This window comes from Sorex araneus, chromosome 10, assembly GCF_027595985.1.
Source record: "Sorex araneus isolate mSorAra2 chromosome 10, mSorAra2.pri, whole genome shotgun sequence".
Classification (NCBI taxonomy): domain Eukaryota; kingdom Metazoa; phylum Chordata; class Mammalia; order Eulipotyphla; family Soricidae; genus Sorex; species Sorex araneus.
The window spans coordinates 8,897,151-8,916,734 of NC_073311.1; the positions used below are offsets into that span (position 1 = coordinate 8,897,151).

General features: G+C 38.2%; 1 protein-coding gene and 1 pseudogene across 13 annotated transcripts in view; both read right to left on the minus strand.

Annotated features, from left to right (window-relative positions):
* Positions 1–19,584, minus strand: part of GRIP1 (glutamate receptor interacting protein 1) — a 752,587-nt gene that overhangs the window by 228,412 nt on the left and 504,591 nt on the right. For 10 of the 13 annotated variants that reach the window (XM_055118021.1, XM_055118019.1, XM_055118026.1 and 7 more), the window contains exon 2: positions 4,409–4,489. The exons of the other annotated variants lie outside the window; for them this stretch is intronic. In XM_055118021.1, the coding sequence (XP_054973996.1) occupies positions 4,409–4,489 (81 nt within the window). The remainder of the gene's footprint in view (positions 1–4,408; positions 4,490–19,584) is intronic. 13 annotated transcript variants of the gene reach the window in all.
* Positions 18,938–19,067, minus strand: LOC129399211 (small nucleolar RNA SNORA70; annotated as a pseudogene).

Here is a 19,584-nt window from a genome sequence, read left to right on the forward strand (position 1 = left end):
GATGTGAAATAGTATCCTTAAAACACAGATGGTGTTTTAAATCATTACCTCAAAAAGAAAAAAGTGTAAAAAAAAAGGGGAGAGATAAAGAAAACATCCTTTCTTAGTATTTTAAACATAGCAGGTCAGGCATTTGCCCGCATGTGGTTTGACCATCAGCATCCCGTATGGTCCCCTGAGCCCTACCTGGACTAATCCTATGTGCAGAGCCAGAAGTAACCCTAAACACTACAATGTGTGGCTCAAAATTAAAAAACATGAAAGAAAAAATAAAACTTTCCCAAATAACTTGAATGATGAATTTACTCTTCATCTAATGTAAATGCATCAGCTTAGTCCTAAGAAATATTAAATCCATTCCCCTCTTCGAGCAAGGAGGTCTGGGTGGAGCCAAAAGGGAAGGGAATAAAAGGATTTACAGTAAAAATTGTAAAAACTGGCGTTTAATAAAAAACACATATTTAACTGTTACTGTAAAATACCTGTTATAGCAGTATTAAGTTTAGAGTAGGATAGTGGGTTTTGATGTAAATTTTAAAAGAAAATTAATATTTAAAAAATATTCTATATTCAAGGTTTATATCTCCAGAACAAAATTGGTATGAGTTACTCTTTGTGGAAATAATAGATCCATGTTTAGAAATCTTGCTTATGGAAATGTGTACAAATATTTTCTCCAGGAGGGGAGATGTGTGGCTGGAGTGATGGCACAGCTGGTAGGGCATTTGACTTGCACATGGCCGACCAGGGTTCGATCCCAGCATCCCACATGGTTCCCCGAGCACCACCCGGAGTGATTCCTGAGTGCATGAGCCAGGAGTAACCCCTGTGTATCGCTGGGTGTGACCCCAAAAAAGAAAAAAAGAAAAACAGGAGGCACCAGATGTATATTTACAGAACAAGTTTTGAAGATTAGCCCAACCTTTTCCTAAAATTTGGAAAGGCAGCTAATCAATACCTTCCACTTCCCAACTCTTTTGTACATTACATCCCACCCCTTCAATAAGGAAAAGGTATCAGTGAGTGGTCAAATTCAACCGTCATCATTGGATTGCTGGACGGAAGCTGTGGGTGAGTAGATATGAGGAATAGTCATAGCTTCTGGAAAGTTTCTGCTCTGTATATTTGCTTATTTCCCAGTAACTGGGGAAGGGAAATAGCTCTGAGGTGGTACCTGCCTTGAGAAGTGACTTTATGCTGAGAAGATCCTGTGGCTTTTTCATGAGTCATGCTCACCGTTAGGCCTCCTTTTAATTTCTTGCTCTAGACTTTCTTTCTCTAGATAGAGTGTTCCTAGCTACTAGAGGACTGACACCTCTGAGGGAAGTCATACTGAGGTGGGGCCACAGGAGAAAGGTGCACAGGGTGTAGGCTAGCATTGATTGCTCCAGAGAACAGGGGATTTTTCAGCTGAAATTCAGCAAGTAAGCAGGAGTATTTCCCAGCCTTTCCCTCTCTGCATTTCTCCTTCTCTCTCTCATGGACTTAGTATAGTTAAAAGTGAGCATGTAGGTTCCTGCTTAAGACTTTTGGATGCTGTGACATCTCTGAGTTAGGTGATTTCTCGGCCAATATCAGGGAAGATGTCCTCCTTTATGGTAGAACAAGAATTTTAAGGTGCTTTTAGGTAGAGATAAAGAAAAACTACAAAACTCCAAGTGTCAAAAGTCAGAAAGCAATTTTCACGAAGTTCCTTAATTTTCTCCTTAAGAAAAACTATTAAATAGTGATTAACTGTAACTATTAACTAGTGATTGACCATTGTGATTTCTTAGTCTTCTAATTGGTAAAGTATATTTTTTGGAGCAATTTCACTATCACTGTCACTGTCATCCTATTGCTCATCGATTTGCTCCAGTGGGCACCAGTAACATCTCCATCATGAGACTTGTTGTTACTGTTTTTGGTATATGGAATATGCCACAGGTAGCTTGCCAGGCTCTGCCGTGCAGGCGAGATACTCTCGGTAGCTTGCCAGGCTCTCCGAGAGGGGCGGAGGAATCGAACCCAAGTCAGCTGCATGTAAGGCAAACGCCCTACCGCTGTGCTATTGCTCGGTAGCAACAGTGAATATTCAAAATTTATATGAGCAATTTATATAAGAAAAATATTTCAGACTACTACCACTTCTGTTTGCGACCTTAAGAGACATGAAAGGTCTGTGCCCACGATCAAACTTCATGGGAGGAACCCATGAAGCCAACACAAAAGTTTCACAACTCCCATGACTTTCAAACGGACATAAACCTGAAAGAAAAAATTCTATAAAGACTAGTCACTTGCGTTTTATGAACAAAGGATTATGATTAACAACTTCTTTATAATTAACATGTAATTTTAAAAGCAATTTAGGGGGCCAGAGTTGTAGTACAGTACGTAGGGAGTTATGCCTTGAATGTGGCTGACCTGGGTTCGATCCCCGGTATCCCATATGGTGTCCCAAGCATGTCAAGGAGTAATTCCTGAGTGCAGAGCCAGGAGTAACTGTTGAGAATTGCTGGGTGTGGCCCCTAAAGAAATATATATATACATATATATATATATATGTGTGTGTGTGTGTGTGTGTGTGTGTGTGTGTGTATGTACGTATATCACTGTAGCACTGTCATTCTGTTGCTCATCGATTTGCTCGAGTGGACACCAGTAATGTCTCCATTGTGAGACTTGTTGTTACTGTTTTGGGCATATCGAATATGCCACGGGTAGCTTGCCAGGCTCTGCCGTGCGGGCGGGATACTCTCAGTAGCTTGCCCAGCTCTCCGAGAGGGACGGAGGAATCGAACACATGTTGGCCGTGTGCAAGTAAGTTAGGGATGGAGAGGTGACACACAAAGGGCAAGTACATGTGATTTGCATGTGGGAACCCAAGGTCTGATCTTCAGGATTGCAAGAACTCCTGAGCACTACCCGATGTGCATCTCCCCAGCCAGCTTCTTCCCCACCCCCGGCAAATCCCAAACAGATAGAATCACTTTAAGGGAAAGTCTTCAAGCATGCTTTATAATTTAGTGTGCGTGTATATCTATACACCCATAAGACTAGCCAATGATTTGTTCGGTATCACATAGATTGGTGAAGCCAGTACTAAGTCTCTTCAATCTTCTCAAAAAATGAATGCTGAGTACCAGCTGAAGTAGAGAGAAGCCAAGAAGGATGGGCACCTGGAATTCTGGACCATCAAACTTTGAATATTCACTGTTGCTAGAAGGAGAAAGCAAAGAATGCAACCTAGTGCAGAAAGTGACTCTAACGGTGACCAGCACTAAGAAAGACGTCATATAGGATGGAATAGAAGAATGCCCAGCAAATTATGGATGAGGTCACCCAATTAAAGAAGTATACTTTAGAATTCTCAAATCATATAAACAATGATGAAGAACATATTCATGATATGCCTCGTTATGAGTCATATTTTTCATTATGAACTCAAAACTTTAGAATTAGAGTAAAAACAAACACAAGTAGTTCTTGTAAAAAGAAATTGCATAATATGTCTCCTTAGAAGACATGAGTAATACTGCTAAGAATCTGACGCATCTCCCTCATTCAAATGGGAAAATTTCTTTTTCATTGACAGACGTGTCAAATCATAATGTTGAAAACATGGTTTCCTGTAAATTGTTAAAAACAGTATACCCTAAAATCCTATAGATAAAGTTTATCTGTACTCATTGTAGAAGTGTGTTATAAAAATCATTTAAGATAATATTTTGGAAGTATTAATGCTTTTAACCTTTCCTTTAAGCAAAGTTACTTCCTCAAGAGATCTTTCATGGATTATCTAGTTCATATAAAGTTCATATTAATATTTTGAATCTGGTCCTTCCTTTCAGTCTAGAACTCTTGATCATTCTAAAATTCAGAGTATCAAAATATTAAAATTTCGGGTAAAGCCATTTAAAGATAGTTATCTAAGATGTTTAAAAAAGGTATCATGTATTGGTACTACAAGAATCCTAATCATAAAAACAGAGTCCCAGGATTTTACAGGAGTTGTCCAACTGGATTCAAAGAGATAAGAAGAAAAGAATAATTTTTTATTCAGCCTACATATGATCTGCCATAGCAACTCTGAACCCCTTTGTTCTTTCAAGTGTGTCTCGGTAAAGAAGTAGACGCTGTAAAAGTCATTCCCTAAAAACAGAGGTGAGGATAAGTAAATGAATGAGAGCTGATAAAAATTCAAGTCATTTCACAAAGGATTTGCACACAGATGAATTCTCACAAGTTGGCAAGCTTTTCTGAAACCTTGGTTTTAAAAAAATAATGCTTGAACAAGTTGTGCAGAATATAGTCTATACCCTACAAAACACTATGATTTTTATCACCAAGTTATTATTTTTTTTAGATCACCAAATAACAGGGTTTGAAAGCAAAACAGCTGAAAAATCCAACAGTCTGGTCTAACCTGGGATGCTCTGTCTCCTCACAGCCAATGCTCCATCAGGCGGCTTTGTCTGGCTGGCGGATTTAGTGTAGGGACTCTCATCTGCAAAGGTACAATGAAGGGTTTGGTTAATTTTCATCCAGTTTCTAATGCAGCGAAGATTTTCAATGGAATGCAATCCTTCTGCCAGAGAGAGGTAGCAGAGAGAGAGAGAGAGAGAGAGAGAGAGGGAGAGAGAGAGGAGAGAGAGAGAAAGAGGGAGAGAGAGAGGGAGGGAGAGGGAGAGAGAGAGAAGGGAAAGTATATTGTAGAAAGTCTTGACAGACCTGGATTCTGACCTTAGTTGAATCATGGAAAAAGTCAATTCAAATGTTTTGAATGTCAGTTCCCTCTCCTATGAAAGAAGGGTCAAGTCTCTCATTCACCTCTGAGGATTGTTAGTATTAAGCAATGAAGTATGAAGTATCATTGATGCATATGAAGGCATAAATGATGAAAAAGTATGCAAATATGCAAAATATTTGCTGGTCACCTACATTCATTGATAAATAGCAGTGAATTTCAGTCACAATAAGACAAAGATGGGAGAATAATGGTTCAATGAGCTCTAGGAAAAAATAGGCAGAAGAGCAAAGAAAATGAAAAGAAAAAGTTTATTTCAGATAAGCAGATGGCAGAGCATTAGTATCTTGGAGAAACAAAGACACACAGAATTAGTGAGTCCTCATGGAGGTGTAAACTGGAAGCCAGCCAAGTCTGGAAGGATAGGGAAATTTAGAGGAAGATCAGACAAGTTAGTTCAGAACAAGGAAGGGATGATGGCTTGGTAAAATAAGGCATACACTTCAGATAACTTATTTGATGTCTGTAAGAAAAGGATGAAAATAACCTCACAATCATAAAAAGAGCAACTAAAGACAGAAGGCCTAAAGCGCAAAGTAGCTCTGAGGGTTAAGCAAGAAGCTGAATGAGGTGCTCAGAGGAAGATCATACAGGTGATAGGTTCATCAAATTATAAAGGAGATTTTTAAAACCTGGAAAAGGAGTCAGTCAAAGAAGAAATCGAGGAATTATTACTTAAGATTGCAAGTATCAGTATCAAAATAGAAAGAAATTCTCCACGGGTCTTCTGCATAAAGTTGAAGAGATGTCTGAGTGACCCATTTAAATATTTTCAAGAGTAGGAGGCATATGGCCTAATCTGAGGACACACATACTAAATAATTTTCTTTGATATCAAATAAAGTCACATGATCCAGATGTTACTTCTCACCATATGAAAACTCGATTTTTTGCTGTTGTTACTGTTGTAACAGGAAATCATTAAAGAATCCCAAAGCGCTATAATGTACATGGCAAACTGTTAAATATAACAATGATTTAATTCAGCAACAAAGCTTTATCATTTGAAAACATTCATTCTCCCAACTAAGTAGTTTGTTTCAAAATTAAGGAACTCGATTTCTTTGTATGTTGAAATGATCCACAATTTCTTCATAAAACTAACAAGGGCTTTATAAGTAATGACACAAAAAGAAAGATTAACACTGCTGTAAGCGGCAATTAACTTAAAAAATGGAAGCCACGCTGTTTTGTGTTTATATTCCAGTTGTCACACAATTCTTTATATTCTCCCAACCATTAAAGATAAACTACCAATTTTCATCTACCAATACCATCAACAGCAGCAGTTTTGCTTATGAAGCATTATCCCAGGTCTTTGGCTTAGTTCTTTGCAAACACAATTTTAAGTATAAACCACAAACCACAAACCAAGTATTGCACTGCAAAAAGTCTCCACTTACTCTGTCATCCCCACCTGCATATTAGAGTACTTTTCTCCCACTGTTGATTTAATAACCAGACAATATACTTTATAGAGTATCTATTAAAAGAAACATAGTGCATGTTAAAATATGGGTTATTTATAAGACTTATTTTAAAAATATTTCCTCTTGTTATCTAAAACTTTGGAAGTACATATTTATGAGGACAGAGCACTGAGCCAGGCCATATAGATCATAACAACCCATTTTAAGGACAGCATCTTGGAAGCCTAAAGGCTTTCCTCTGTTCTCAATTTGTCAAGATTCCAGTCAATTAAAGTCTTGGATTCAATCCAGTGTTAGATTTTCTTAAAGGGCAATAAGAAATCTGTCCAGGAGACGCTAGGTCTTTTTTTTTTTTTTCACTTGAAGCTCTATTTTTAAGGAACCATTTCTTCACAAATTTACCCAGTTTGCATTATTGAAATAGTCAACCCTGGTAAAATTGTTTCCTCATTTATATTTGAAAAAGTCCCCTTGATTTAGAGCTGAGATGGTCTGGCTATGCACATCCTTGAAAGGTTGAAACTGAATTATAGATGGCCACCCGGCCAAGTGTATCTACCCATTCCCCAGCCGTACCCTACTGCCAACTTTAAGAGTGTCTATATTGAGCATAGGTGAAAATAAACAATTATCTAGAAGCCAAAAGTGATATTGGTCAAAGAACTAGACTGAAATCATCTTCATATTATCAAAAAATAACTTGCCAAAGTCAATCAAGGTGAAATCAATAATTCTTAATGGAAATAAGGCACTTGGCAATATTTGCCAAAAGAGTTAAGAAAAGCTTAAAAAAACACTGTTTGACATTTGTATTTTACAAAAACCCTTCCTAAGAGTATCTCTTTGTTGTGTTGTAAAACATCAGAGAAGCCATAAATCTTTCAGTAAAATCTATTCATCACAGACTTGTTACCAGCATTCTTCATGTGATATGTGTATTCAAAGTCAACTTGAGTCAGAGTTTAAAGCACACATGGACAGAGGAGACTGGATGCGGAAGTGGGCAATAGCTACATGAATAAACAAAAACGTACAGTTTAGGGCTTGAGAAATAGCACAGTGGGTAAGGTACTTGCCTTGCACGCATCCAACTTTAGTTTGTTTCCCGGCACCACCTAAGTCTCGTGAAAGAAGCAATCCCTGAGCGCAGAGCCAGGGGTAAGCCCTGAACACTTCAGGTGTGGGCCAAATGTTTCCTCCCAGAAGAATGCACACTTTAAAAGATAACAGGCTACTTTTGGGGGACAGGGTGGGAGGGGAGACACCCAGCAGTCTAATGCCCAACTCAGTGGTGCAGTGCTTAGGCCCAGCATCGCTCAGCGGTCACCAGGTTTATACCCGCTGATGCTAGGAGTCCACAAGGGCCACACCTGCTGGGGGGTGGGAGTGGGGTGGGGAAGTGGTGCTGGGGACTGAACACAGGGCCTTGCACATGCCTGTCATGTGCTTAGCCCCTTGAACCACAGCCCCTGCTCATGAGAAACATTCTTATACCTCTGATCATAAGCCTGGGAGCTACGGGCACTTCTGTTGTGGTCCTTGCAGAACCTCCTGTTGTGGACCTTCTCATGGTCCCTTCAGGGAGATTTGTAGCTAAAGCCCCAGATTTCCTGATTATAAGGGATGAGTAAGACTACAATGTCATTTAAAGTTGGACTGAGGTGCAGAGAGGCAAATGGACAGGATGCACAGTAAGCCTAGATCAAATTTTTGCTGTGTTTGGTCCTGTGCTCTTTCCACTTCCTCTTGGATGGGTAACGAGATATGAGCAGTCATCAGTCTCACAGGAAAGTGCACAAACTCCAGGCAGAGGCCTTGGATCATGTTAGATAATTCTTATGGAGAAGCTATTAAATGTGAGTGATCTACTCAAGGGTTCGTTTGTTTGGTTTTCTTCTCTCTCTCTCTTTTTATTTTTTTTGGTATGTGCATCATTCTCCTACCATTTACCACGTGCTTACCTAAAGGAAAATACACTTGTTGTACTACAGAACCAATTTCTACCTTTCCATTTACTTTTTTGAAGATAAAAACTGAAAAAAAAATGCCAGGACAACTCACTGTTTCTCAGGAAGTGCATCAAAAGTTTCAGAAAATTATAAGGTTTCTGTAACATTTTTCCTTTAGCAGGATTTAAATCTAACTAGACTTTCAAATTTCATTTTGCTACATAAATTACATAAAAATAGGTCAAAAAGGAAAGGAGTCAACTGGTAGGTAACAGGTAGGTAGGTATTGCTATAACAGTATCTGATATATTTTAGGCATAATAAATATTTGGTAATACACAAATTAATTCTAGTCAAATATCAACCTAGGACATTTCTTATAAATAAGTCAAATAATTGTTCTCAGCTACCCTCTCTCCTTCATTTGAGTTTTCTAAGTCTATAGTCTATTCCAGTTATGTCCTCACCCAGCAGCTATTAAATATTATTGACTTACTATAACTTAAAACTTTATGAGCTTTTGGGGCTGGAGCAATGGCACAGCGGGTAGGGCATTTGCCTTGCATGTGGCCGAACCGGGTTCGATTCCCAGCATCCCATATGGTCCCCTGAGCACCGCCAGGAGTAATTCCTGAGTGCATGAGCCAGGAATAACCTCTGTGCATCGCCGGGTGTGACCCCCCCCCAAAAAAAGGGAATGCCCTGCCGCAGAGGCAGGGTGGGGTGGTGGGGGATGGGGTAGGGGTGGTGGGAGGGATACTGAGAACATTGGTGGAGGAGAATGGGCACTGGTGGAGGGATGTAAACAATCACTGTGTGACTGAAATGCAAACATGAAAGATCATAAGTTTGTAACTGTACCTCACGGTGATTCACCAATAAAAAATTAAAAAAAAAACTTTATGAGCTTTTCTTGAATGTTAAATATATCTTAGTATTAAGTTTTAAAGTTTCATGTAGTCTAGAGAAGGACTAACTTGAACAAAATTTAGAATAATGCCTTTAAAAAATAGAATTCTACTTTTCACACCATACTTTTAGCCTTGACTTTGATGGTGGAGCATATTAACATGGGATCTTACTGAAAATCACTACGGGGGAAGGCACACATTCAGTTACTGTATAGTACTGCTCACCGACACGAATGTGCAAGTAATCATTAAGGGCATCTGAGGGTCCAGAACTGTCAGCCTTTTCTAATGCTCTCTTAGGAGCCAGATAATCACTGTCAACAGGATGGCCGCCCACTATCAGAGGGGCTGCGTACTGGTCATAACAAAAGGAGGACACTGGTTCCTCTAGTGACATCCATAAGGATAGGTAAAACGCCCTCCAATACATGAAGACTTGACCCCCTAACAGAGTCACAGAAAGGCTCAATCAAGCACACACTTAAAACAGAAATGGACTGATTTGGGAGTCATCTGTCTATCTGATCTGCACCAATTTGGTCAGTCTCCTTACATGCCAGACATGGCGGGGGAGGGGAGGGGGAAGACCATTTACTTGACACATTCCAAGTCAAACTGGTATTTATAAACTTGAAAAGTTAGACTCAGGCACCGAAGAAGAAGTACTGCCTTACTCTGTTGCACAATTTAAGCCCAGGATGGAGCTGGAAGAGCCGCTTCTTCAGGAAAGGATCCCTCTTGATTTCTGTATCCTCAAATGGTTGCCGTAATTTAATATAATCATTTATAATCAGGCTGGTTTTTGTCTCTCCCTATCCTCCCTTTCCCAGTTCCAGGAGCTGGGTTTCCCAGGAGAAGCAGAAATGGTTATGGCTGGAGAATATCTGGCTGTGTTCAGGGCTTTGGCTGAGGCTAGGCAGCCTAGTCTATGTTAAATAATTTCTAGCTACTAATTATGTCCAATCGAGGCACCTCCTAATTCAACAGATCCCTTACCTTCTTGATTGGGGGGGGAATAGACATTTTGTGTAATTAAACATTATGCCCATTTCTTAGCAGTGGAAACACAGGCAAACATGGTATGATGTTCATGCATGTCCATTTTTTTTTCCCATAAATGAGCAAAAGGAAATCCAATGGTGAAGGAGATAACCTTGCAGTTAACTCCAGCCGGCAAATCTTAGTGCTTGCTTACTGTGGGTACACTCAGAATCCAAATTAATAAAAGAGAATGAAATATTAAGTAGAATTTATTACATGCTTGTGAACTTATTACTTCATAGATGACACTGGAAGACAATGCTTCCTTAGCTGAAGGAGGAAATGGGTTTGAGCTTAGGGTACAGGGATTATCTACCACAATCATTTAAACAGAATTTTGCAATCAGATAAATCAAGAAACAAGGCATTTTAATTTCTACTGTAAAGCTTTTTTTGTGCCATGTGGAAGCTGTTTTTCAGTGAGGAGTTTTGTGAATAATTTATTGTAGTCCACCTTGAGCATATTGTTGGCTGGCTGTCTCTCTCTCAAAACTGTTGACTATCAATCTCTAACCACTATAACTACATTTGAGTTACCTATGTTGGTGGTTTGATGGCACACTCTAAGGTTTTTTGAATGATAGCTGTCAAAGGTTTTGACAACAGAACTTAATTATGTATCTTTTCTCATAAAATAATTATAAGCACAGTGAAGAAATGAAAGTTCAAAGATTTCCCAAAGAATTTTACAGATTTATATACTAAATACTATACTTACCTGTATAGTATTTATATGCTAACTACTTCCAGATCCCGGATTAAAATAACTCTATTTGTTCAGGGTCAAACAATTAGTGCAGCCATACTTTTTCTTAGAATAAAAGTCCTTGGGTTCTCCCTAAATGCCAGATATATCCTTTGACATGACTAGGCTATGACATGAATAACTGCTTACAACCTGAGCTGAAAACAAATTAATTTCATCTCCTTCCTGAACAGAATCAAGTGATCCACATAATAAAATTTAAACCAGAAGGGAGAGAAAACAATTTGAACTTGGTGGCAGGGAGGAGAGCAATATATGGATCCATAGTAGTCTCTATCCTTTGCTTTTTGAACACAGTAAAAAACCCAAATATACAGGGGCCAGAGAGACAGCACAAGGGATAAGATGCCTGCCTTGTAATGGAGTAGCCCCTGAGCACCACTAGGTGTGACCCAAACTCCCTTTACTTGCTTCCCTCCTCAAAAACAAAATTCATTCAAACAAATCTCAACTTTATTTTAAGAAGAAGAGGCTGAAGTGATAGTAGAGTGAGTAGGGTGCTTGCCTTACATGCGATCAACCTGGGTTTGATCCCCAGGATTCTATGTGAGCGCCTGAGCACTGCCAGGTGTGATCCCTAAGTACAGAACCAGGAGTAAATACTAAACATTGCTGTGTGGCCCCAAAATTAAAAAATAAAAACAAATGTACCAGAGATAGGCATCCTCTAAAATCACCTTAATTACAATCACATAACATTTCAGGGGTGAAATGTTACAGTCCCAAATAATGCCAACCACATGCTCACATTGCTGTGGGCATGTTTTTATTGTGTCTGTGTTTGTGTGTTTGTTTGTTTGGGGGCCACACCAGTAGTGCTCAGGTTTATTCCTGGCTCGGCATTCCTGGAGGGCTTAAGGAACTTATGTAGTGCTGGGAATCATACCTGGGTTGGCTATGTGCAAGGCAAGTGTCCTACCCACTGTACTGTCACTCTGGCGACAGGCATTTCTTATATAATCATTTTCCTCCCTCAATGCTGCATCACAAATCTTCCTGCTACACAAAATGTTGTCCACCAGTGAGGAACATGGCCATCAGCTGGAACTTGTCAGAAAGGCAGAATCTCAGGGACACAGAAATAGTACAGGGATTAGGGCACTTGCCTTGCATTCAGCAGATCCTTGTTCAAATCTCAACACCACATAAGGACGCCTAAATAGCGCCAGGAGTGATGTTTAAGCATAGAGCCAGGAATAGCTTTTGAAGACTGTTGGGTGTGACTCCAAACCCTTTTATCCATACTAACAACCCCCACCACAAAAAATGCAGTGGTTCAGGTCCCAGGAGATCTGAGTGCACATTAAAGTTCAGAAATTTCTGTTCCAATGGCTATCAACAACAGAAACTGCACAGGAAGTGAGAATATAGCTCTTCTGATGTCTTACCTGACAGGGTCAGTGGAAGCATACAAAGAAGTTGGCTTCAGTACTCTCCCAGAGCTCAAATACTGTGCCATATTGTTTAGGCATTTGTTTTCTTAAATGGAAATGAAACTATTGCAATGATATGGTTCTGAATTAATTTCATCTGCTTTTGATCAACTTTAAGCCATAAATGGTTTTCTTATGCGTCTAACTAAACATGTTTAAAGTAAGATTTCCAATAATAATTTTCCCCGTAGGGTGGAGAGAGAAATGAACATCAAGGTAATACTTCCTTGCCAATAAAGGAGAACTGAAGATGAAGTTATGTCCTACTACATGTTAGGGCCACGGGGAAAGAATCTTCCCTGGTACTGTTGCCTTAAGGTCTTTTTCTTCAAGCAAAGTTGTACTCTTGCATCTAGGCAGTTTTATTGGAACCAGAAAGGTCTCTAGAACAGACCTATGTGACCCCTCAAGCAGCTGATCAACCTTGTGGAATGGGTCCGTGATAACTGTACTGCTCAGTGATGCTTTCAGGACTCTAAGAAGAGCAATATTTCTAGCCAGGTTAATTTGTAAATCCTCTATGAAATTAATGAGGATGAAATTGCACATTTTCTGCCTCTGGCATTCTTATTGCTCATGTGTCTGGATCACAAATGACAAATCTTATGCTTCTTCCTAGCACTGTTTAAAGCAAGGATAGATGAGAAAAAATCATGGCAGTCACAGACCAAAAATAGGAACATTTTTAAAAAGATGATACACTGAGCCATATAGTTCATGTTCATTAACATATCAGATCCCAATTTAAAACTTTAACGTCTTAAATTATGTAGAGCTTTTATATTTTCTTGTAGGGTGGGCTAGATATACATGCTTTACAGTTTTGACTTAATCACCAAATTCTGCAAGCCGACATCCTTAGAATCCCAAAACTATGATATACACCAAGTTCAATAAGTTGTTAGCATTCTAATAAAATGTGATTTAAAATATAATTACTTCAGTTTAGTTAAATATTGGCTACCTAGAACCACATTTGTTAATTCTTATTTTTAAAATATACCATTTTTTTTTTCAGGGAAGAAAGCATGGATTAGCTGGAGAGGTAGTACAGGTATAAGTCCTGATCACAGCTCGGGAAAGCGGGAGGGGAAGGGAGGAGATGATGCACTTGTCTTGCATGTGGCTGCATCAGCTGTGACCCTGTTTTAATCACCGGCACCCACATATGATACCCTGAACACCACCAGAGTTTACATCTAGGTAGAGAACTAGGAGCAGTCCCTGAATACTAATTTTGACTTTTGGGTGTGACCCAAAAAGTAAAGATTAATATATATATAATCCCATATATATATACACTTATGTAGAGATATATACATATATGGAAAGAAGGAGGAGAGAGAGCATGAGAGAGAGAGAAAGAGAGAGAGAAGGGGGACACGAGACACTAGCTGAATATTTTGGGAAGGTCACAAGTATCAATGAAAAATATATAATAAATATATAAAAATCTAGAGCTGTGTGGTAGAATAAATATTCAATAAGACAACCAGAGAAATCAAGATTACTCAACCCTTTATTTTTCTCAGTGGAAATAACTATGAAGTTAAGAAGTTACTTTAATACACACTGTCCACAATTTAGTATGTAGTAAATTTGGGAGATTATAAATAGTACATAGACCTTGAAATTCCTCTTAAAATGTTGTAAGATGTCATCATTGAAAAAACTAAGTCAGTTTAAAAAGTATCATTTAAATAATTATATTTTTTGATTACTATAGTCACTTTTGGGGGTCTCTTATCTGGTATCTCTTCGCATTTCTAATGTAAAGTACAGAGAAAAAGAGTCTTTATAAGAGTTTTTGTAAAGCTTTCCAAAAACTCTCTCTTTACCTGATATTTGAAAGGGTTTTATATTTAAAAGTTTCAGAATGAGGTCAAGATTGATAGGGAAAATGAGAGGAAGCAAGGTGCAATCGGAATGACTTTATTTTAAGAGGTCTAAATCTTGTGCCACTGTATGAATGAATACTAGATGTCATTATAAATGATTCACATGTATTTCTAGGGTGGAACATTCTTGCCTTGGTCTGATGATCAGCCTTTAAAGATCTTACATTTTGCCCTCATAATCAGTGACATGATGAAATTTTTTGACTTAAGCAACTTTCACACCTGATTCAGCAGCCCAGTATTTTTCCTTCTCTTTCTTCTTATTCCCACCCCTTGCTCCATTAATCAAGAATGGTATAAATGGAAACATATTACTAGTATATAATTAGCTTACAGAAATTAATGATAAGATGAACAGTATGACTGAGAGATTTCTCAATGAAACTAAAAAAAAGAATTATCACTGTTTGTTAAGACTCAGTTTCCAATATGCAATAAAAGTATTAGTATCTAGGATTCTAGATACATCAAAAGGAAAAAAAATGAACAGCATTTATTTCAACATTGAGTAACATTTAGGAAGAAGGAGCTCAACCCAGTTTTCCTGGGATCATTGGTGTGATGGAGGAACCAGAAACTTGTGGGCAGAACTTCACTTTGTGATCCCAACTGCTGACTTCATGCCTGAAACAAGGCTCACCAAAGTATGTTTCCAACAGGTTGAGTAAAACCAAAGCTTTTTCCAGAACTCTACTTTCATTAACAATCAAAACAGTGAAACAAAATGAAATCTCTGGTAATATAATAATACATTAAGTCAGAAGTTATCAGAAGCCAGGGAGATAGCTCAAAAGGTAGGAGAACATGATTTGTATGAAGAAGTCCTGGGTTTGATTCTTAGCACACATAGTATCCCCAAGTACTTCTGGGAACTATCCCTGAAAACATTGAGCGTTGCAGGTGTAGCCCCAATCCTGCATCTCTCTGCACTTGCCCTACAAGTTTATATTAGAGTACAAAATAGATAGGCGGAAAAGTAAACCTGACTATTCCTGATTGTAGAGAAGGATGTAACTTATATCCTTGAAGAAAAAATAGAATTTTAGATGCACCATATAAGATTTTTATATGCTTCTTTCATTATGTATCAGTGCCACTGGCTTCTACTATAAGTGATCTAAGCAACACTGTAAACTGTAGCTCATACTTATCAGGTACTCAATGTCAGCATTAGTCCTTTACATATATAATCTCATGTCAGTAAGATCCAAGACTGCAAGCAAAACTAAAAGATGAATTTATTTGCAGAAGATGTGTTGGCTTTAAGGAATTTTCCACTGTTCACCCCTAACAGTGGTTTTCATAATGAATTATGAATGGGATCAACATAGATGTTCATTGACATGTGACTGGATAATGAAGCTATGGCATAGCTGAATACTACTCTACCATTAAAAAAGATGAGATCATTTGGGACAAAATAGAACTTGAGATGATTATCCTAACTGAAATAAGCAATGAAATGAAAGATAAATGTCCAATGGCTTCAGTTACAAGTAGAGTATGAATAACTAAGTGAATGACCATCCCCAAACCAACAAAACTCTTAAACTCAATCAAAACCACTGGGGTTACTGAAGGAAAAGAGGAAAGATGGGTGGGAAGAATGGGAAGAGGGCTCACTTCAATAATGAGATGATATTAGAAATTTGATGGTGAGTGCAGTGAAACATAGACACATAAATAGCCTAAAAGTTATATCCCTGAAAGTCTATTGTATTGTAAAAAAGATGATGAATTGACAAAATTAAGAAAGGAAATAAAAAGAAATACTAGTAGATTGAAGGACAAGAAAAGGGAGGGAAAGCAACTCTAGTATTGTTCTTAGAATTACTCTCACATACTCCAAACAATATAAATGCAGAGCTACAATTAAGTGACTTGAAATATTATGAAGATATAGAGCTTTATAAAAATAAACCCACTTCCTTAGTGGTAGAAAACAATACACAGAAAACTTTAGCTGATATGTCTTTATTAAATTTGCTCTTCACCACCATCAAATAATTTGCCAAAATGTTATTCACATGTTTTTTTTTAAAGAACTGTGTGCATGCATGATTGTGCATATATACATTTTGTGTGTATGTGTATGTTTGTGTATTTTAAGAGAAGCATTACAAAGTAATCTTATATCACTGATACAGGGACTTGAGGTTATATCTGTAGTGCTTCAGGAATTTCAGCTTAAAAAAGAAAATATGTCTCCCAGTTTTCAGATCTCACTTCTTTGTCTTGAATTCTTGGTTTAATTTATGATACAAGATTCAAGGCAGTTTTTGGCACATAAACAAATCACTTGTAAGAATACCTTCAGCCCAGAAGCTCCAAGTATTTTAGGTGATAAAATCTGGCTGAATTTATCTGTCTAACTCCCACTCTATGCCAACCATTCTCTACTGATAGAACATTTATGAACTGATTCCTACAAGTGGTTTATCATCCTAAAATGAATCAATAGTGGGATACTCTCTTTTCTCCTTTAGTATTTCAGACAACATGTTCATAGCCTACTGCTTACAATATTTCAAATCTTTCATTAGTGTTCATACAGCTAGGAGAGGAAAATAAATCTTGGACCAGGCGACATCAAGCAGTGCAAAGAAGAAAATGGTGTTATGACTTGTGTGGTTGGCAAACATTACTAAATCTGTCTTTCCTCTCCCTCTGACTTTCAACCCATCTCTACAAATAGCCAGACTCCAAAGCAGAGATGCTGCAATTTTCTTTCTCAGGATCCAGAAACAGTTCTAAGCAGCAGAGACTTGGCAGAGAAGTATGGATTCTGAGAGACTTAGATTTTCACAAGATACATTGTGACTCAGGTGACTAACACTCTGAGACATCCTTTTTTGATGGGTGAGAGGGGATTTGGTTTGGGGGCCATATATGGCAACGCTTGGGGGCTATATCTGTGTTCTGTGCTCATAAAAATCCTTGATGATTTTCAGGGAATCGTATGTGGTGCTGAGGATTGAATCAGGGTCTGCCACATGTAAGGCAAGCATCTTACCCTTTGTATGACCATCTCTTCTGACTTTGGCTTATCTCAGGACCTACTCTGAATTAAATTTTTTAAATTAGTTTGTCATTTTGAAAATTCCCAGTTTTAAACTAAATTTCTAGATGTCAGTCTGTGATTATACATCAATTTAGAATTAACACCTTTTTGCTTCAGGATTAGAAGTGATGAGAAGAAAATTTGAATGACATGGGAATAACATATTTGATATATGTGCTTAGAGATGTCACATATTTTGCTTTATTAATTTATTGCTAGGTCAAGCAATAACAGCTAACTGCTTATCAAAGAGATGACATGTGTTTTAATGCATGATTAGAGCAGGATTTATCATGGCTGTCAGACAGCTGTAGAGTCTGATTTTTGTTATTTAAAGCCATACTTTGGATACTTTCTGGTTTTACAGTGAAGGTAGTGATAAAGCAAGACCATTGCTTATAATAGTGTCAGATCAGAAATAAATTTTCATATAGAAGACAATAATGCCATTTCAAATATGCTAGAATTTTAGTGTATAAGGCAAAGCTTATAGTTCATACTGCCCGGCCACTTACTTACAGGTTGTGGACCTTTGACAAGATATTCACTCTCCCTTAACTTCAGTATATTCACCTCTGAAATAAAAACAGAACCTTTCTCATCTGATTTCTGCAGTGAAGACTGATGGGTGTAAATAAGTACCAGGACTATTATGAGTGCAAAAGGTCATAGTTCCACCCATTTATCTGGGAGAGAGGAAGCTGAGTAATATAGGAGAGCCAGCAGGAATCACATAGTAACCAATAATGTGTTTCCACAATAGTGAGAAATAAAAGTAGCATAGAGAATGTGACTTGGCAGAGGTTTTTGAATCAGCCATAAAGAGAAAAAGAATTCTTCCCTTTGGGCTGTGATAAGTTCTGTGGCACAATTCATCGAAAACCAGCCACTGGGCTGAGAAGAGATCAGACCTGTGAAAATCAGAGCCAAATGCCCACCTAAACAAAAATGTTATGCTCTTAATTTGCATCAGCTCACACCTAGAATGGTTTTTGCCTCAGGATATTACTCTCCTTTCAAACTATGCATACTCTTATTCAGCCCGGATGTTAGGAATTACCAGATGACTATCAAAGACAAATGCTTTGTTACTTCAACAATTGCTTTCATGTAAATTTTCCCTCTATTGAGAATAACTGGCCTATCCCAAATGCATATAAACTGGAACCCACCCTAGAGGAAGGGAATAACCACAACTGACTGTATTGGCTAGTTTTTCTGCTCAGGGTGGCCCTTAGTATCCTTCAAGCAGTGGGGCATTTCAGTTAACCACAGGACTTGCCATATTACCTTGTAATCATCAACCAGCTTATCTCATTGGAATAAAATTCTTTGCGTGGGAATCTACTGTTATAGCCAAAAATAATATCGTTCCCATTTTCACAATGAGAAATCTGTGAAATTTCAGGAAAGTGAATCTCAGGTAAATTCAAATTCTGTGTAAGGCCAAGTACCTAAAAAAAATGGCAGAAGCTCTGTCTGACACCATGGAAGGCTGTTTCCCCTCACTTATACTGTTTCAATAAAGAGAGTTCGCACAAGCAAAAATCCAAGCAGAAAGCCATAAGAAGTCTATTACTTTGTCCATTAAAAACCAGGTTACCCACTTTGTTTGAAGCCTTAATATAGGCATAGTGAGAGGACAAATCCACCACACAGAACTGTCACCAGATCCCTTAGGGAAATTCTACCAGTAACAGGCTGCAAACACAATCAGAAGGCTGTTGTTGGCAGACATTGTACACTGAACCACTATTAACATTTTATCTGTCTACTTATTTGGTTATGGAAGAGCCTGGTAAGCTCCTCAGGGTGTATTCGATAAGCCAAATACAGTAACAATAACAGGTCTCATTCCCCTGATCCTGAAAAGAGCCTCCAATTGTTGGGAAAAATGAGAAGAGAGGCTGCTAAAATCTCAGGGCTGGGACGAATGGAGACGTTACTGGTGCCTGCTCGAGTAAATTGATGAACAAGGGGATGACAGTGATACAGTGATTACAAACCAGGCTGACTGTTGCTCAACTTGCCTTTTAACTTTTTATCGTAATCACTATCACTGTCATCCTTTTGTCCATCGATTTACTCAAGCGGGTACCAGTAACATCTCTATTCCTCCCAGCCCTGAGATTTTAGCAGCCTCTCCTTACTCGTCTTTCCCAACGACTGGAGTCCCTTTCAGGGTCAAGGGAATGAGACCTATCATTTATCCTAATAAGGAAAGATATCTGACACTTCTTTTTTCCAAACTACCAATTATTGCATTTTTTAAAGTTGGTGAAATTCATTGATATTACGTGGTCTAT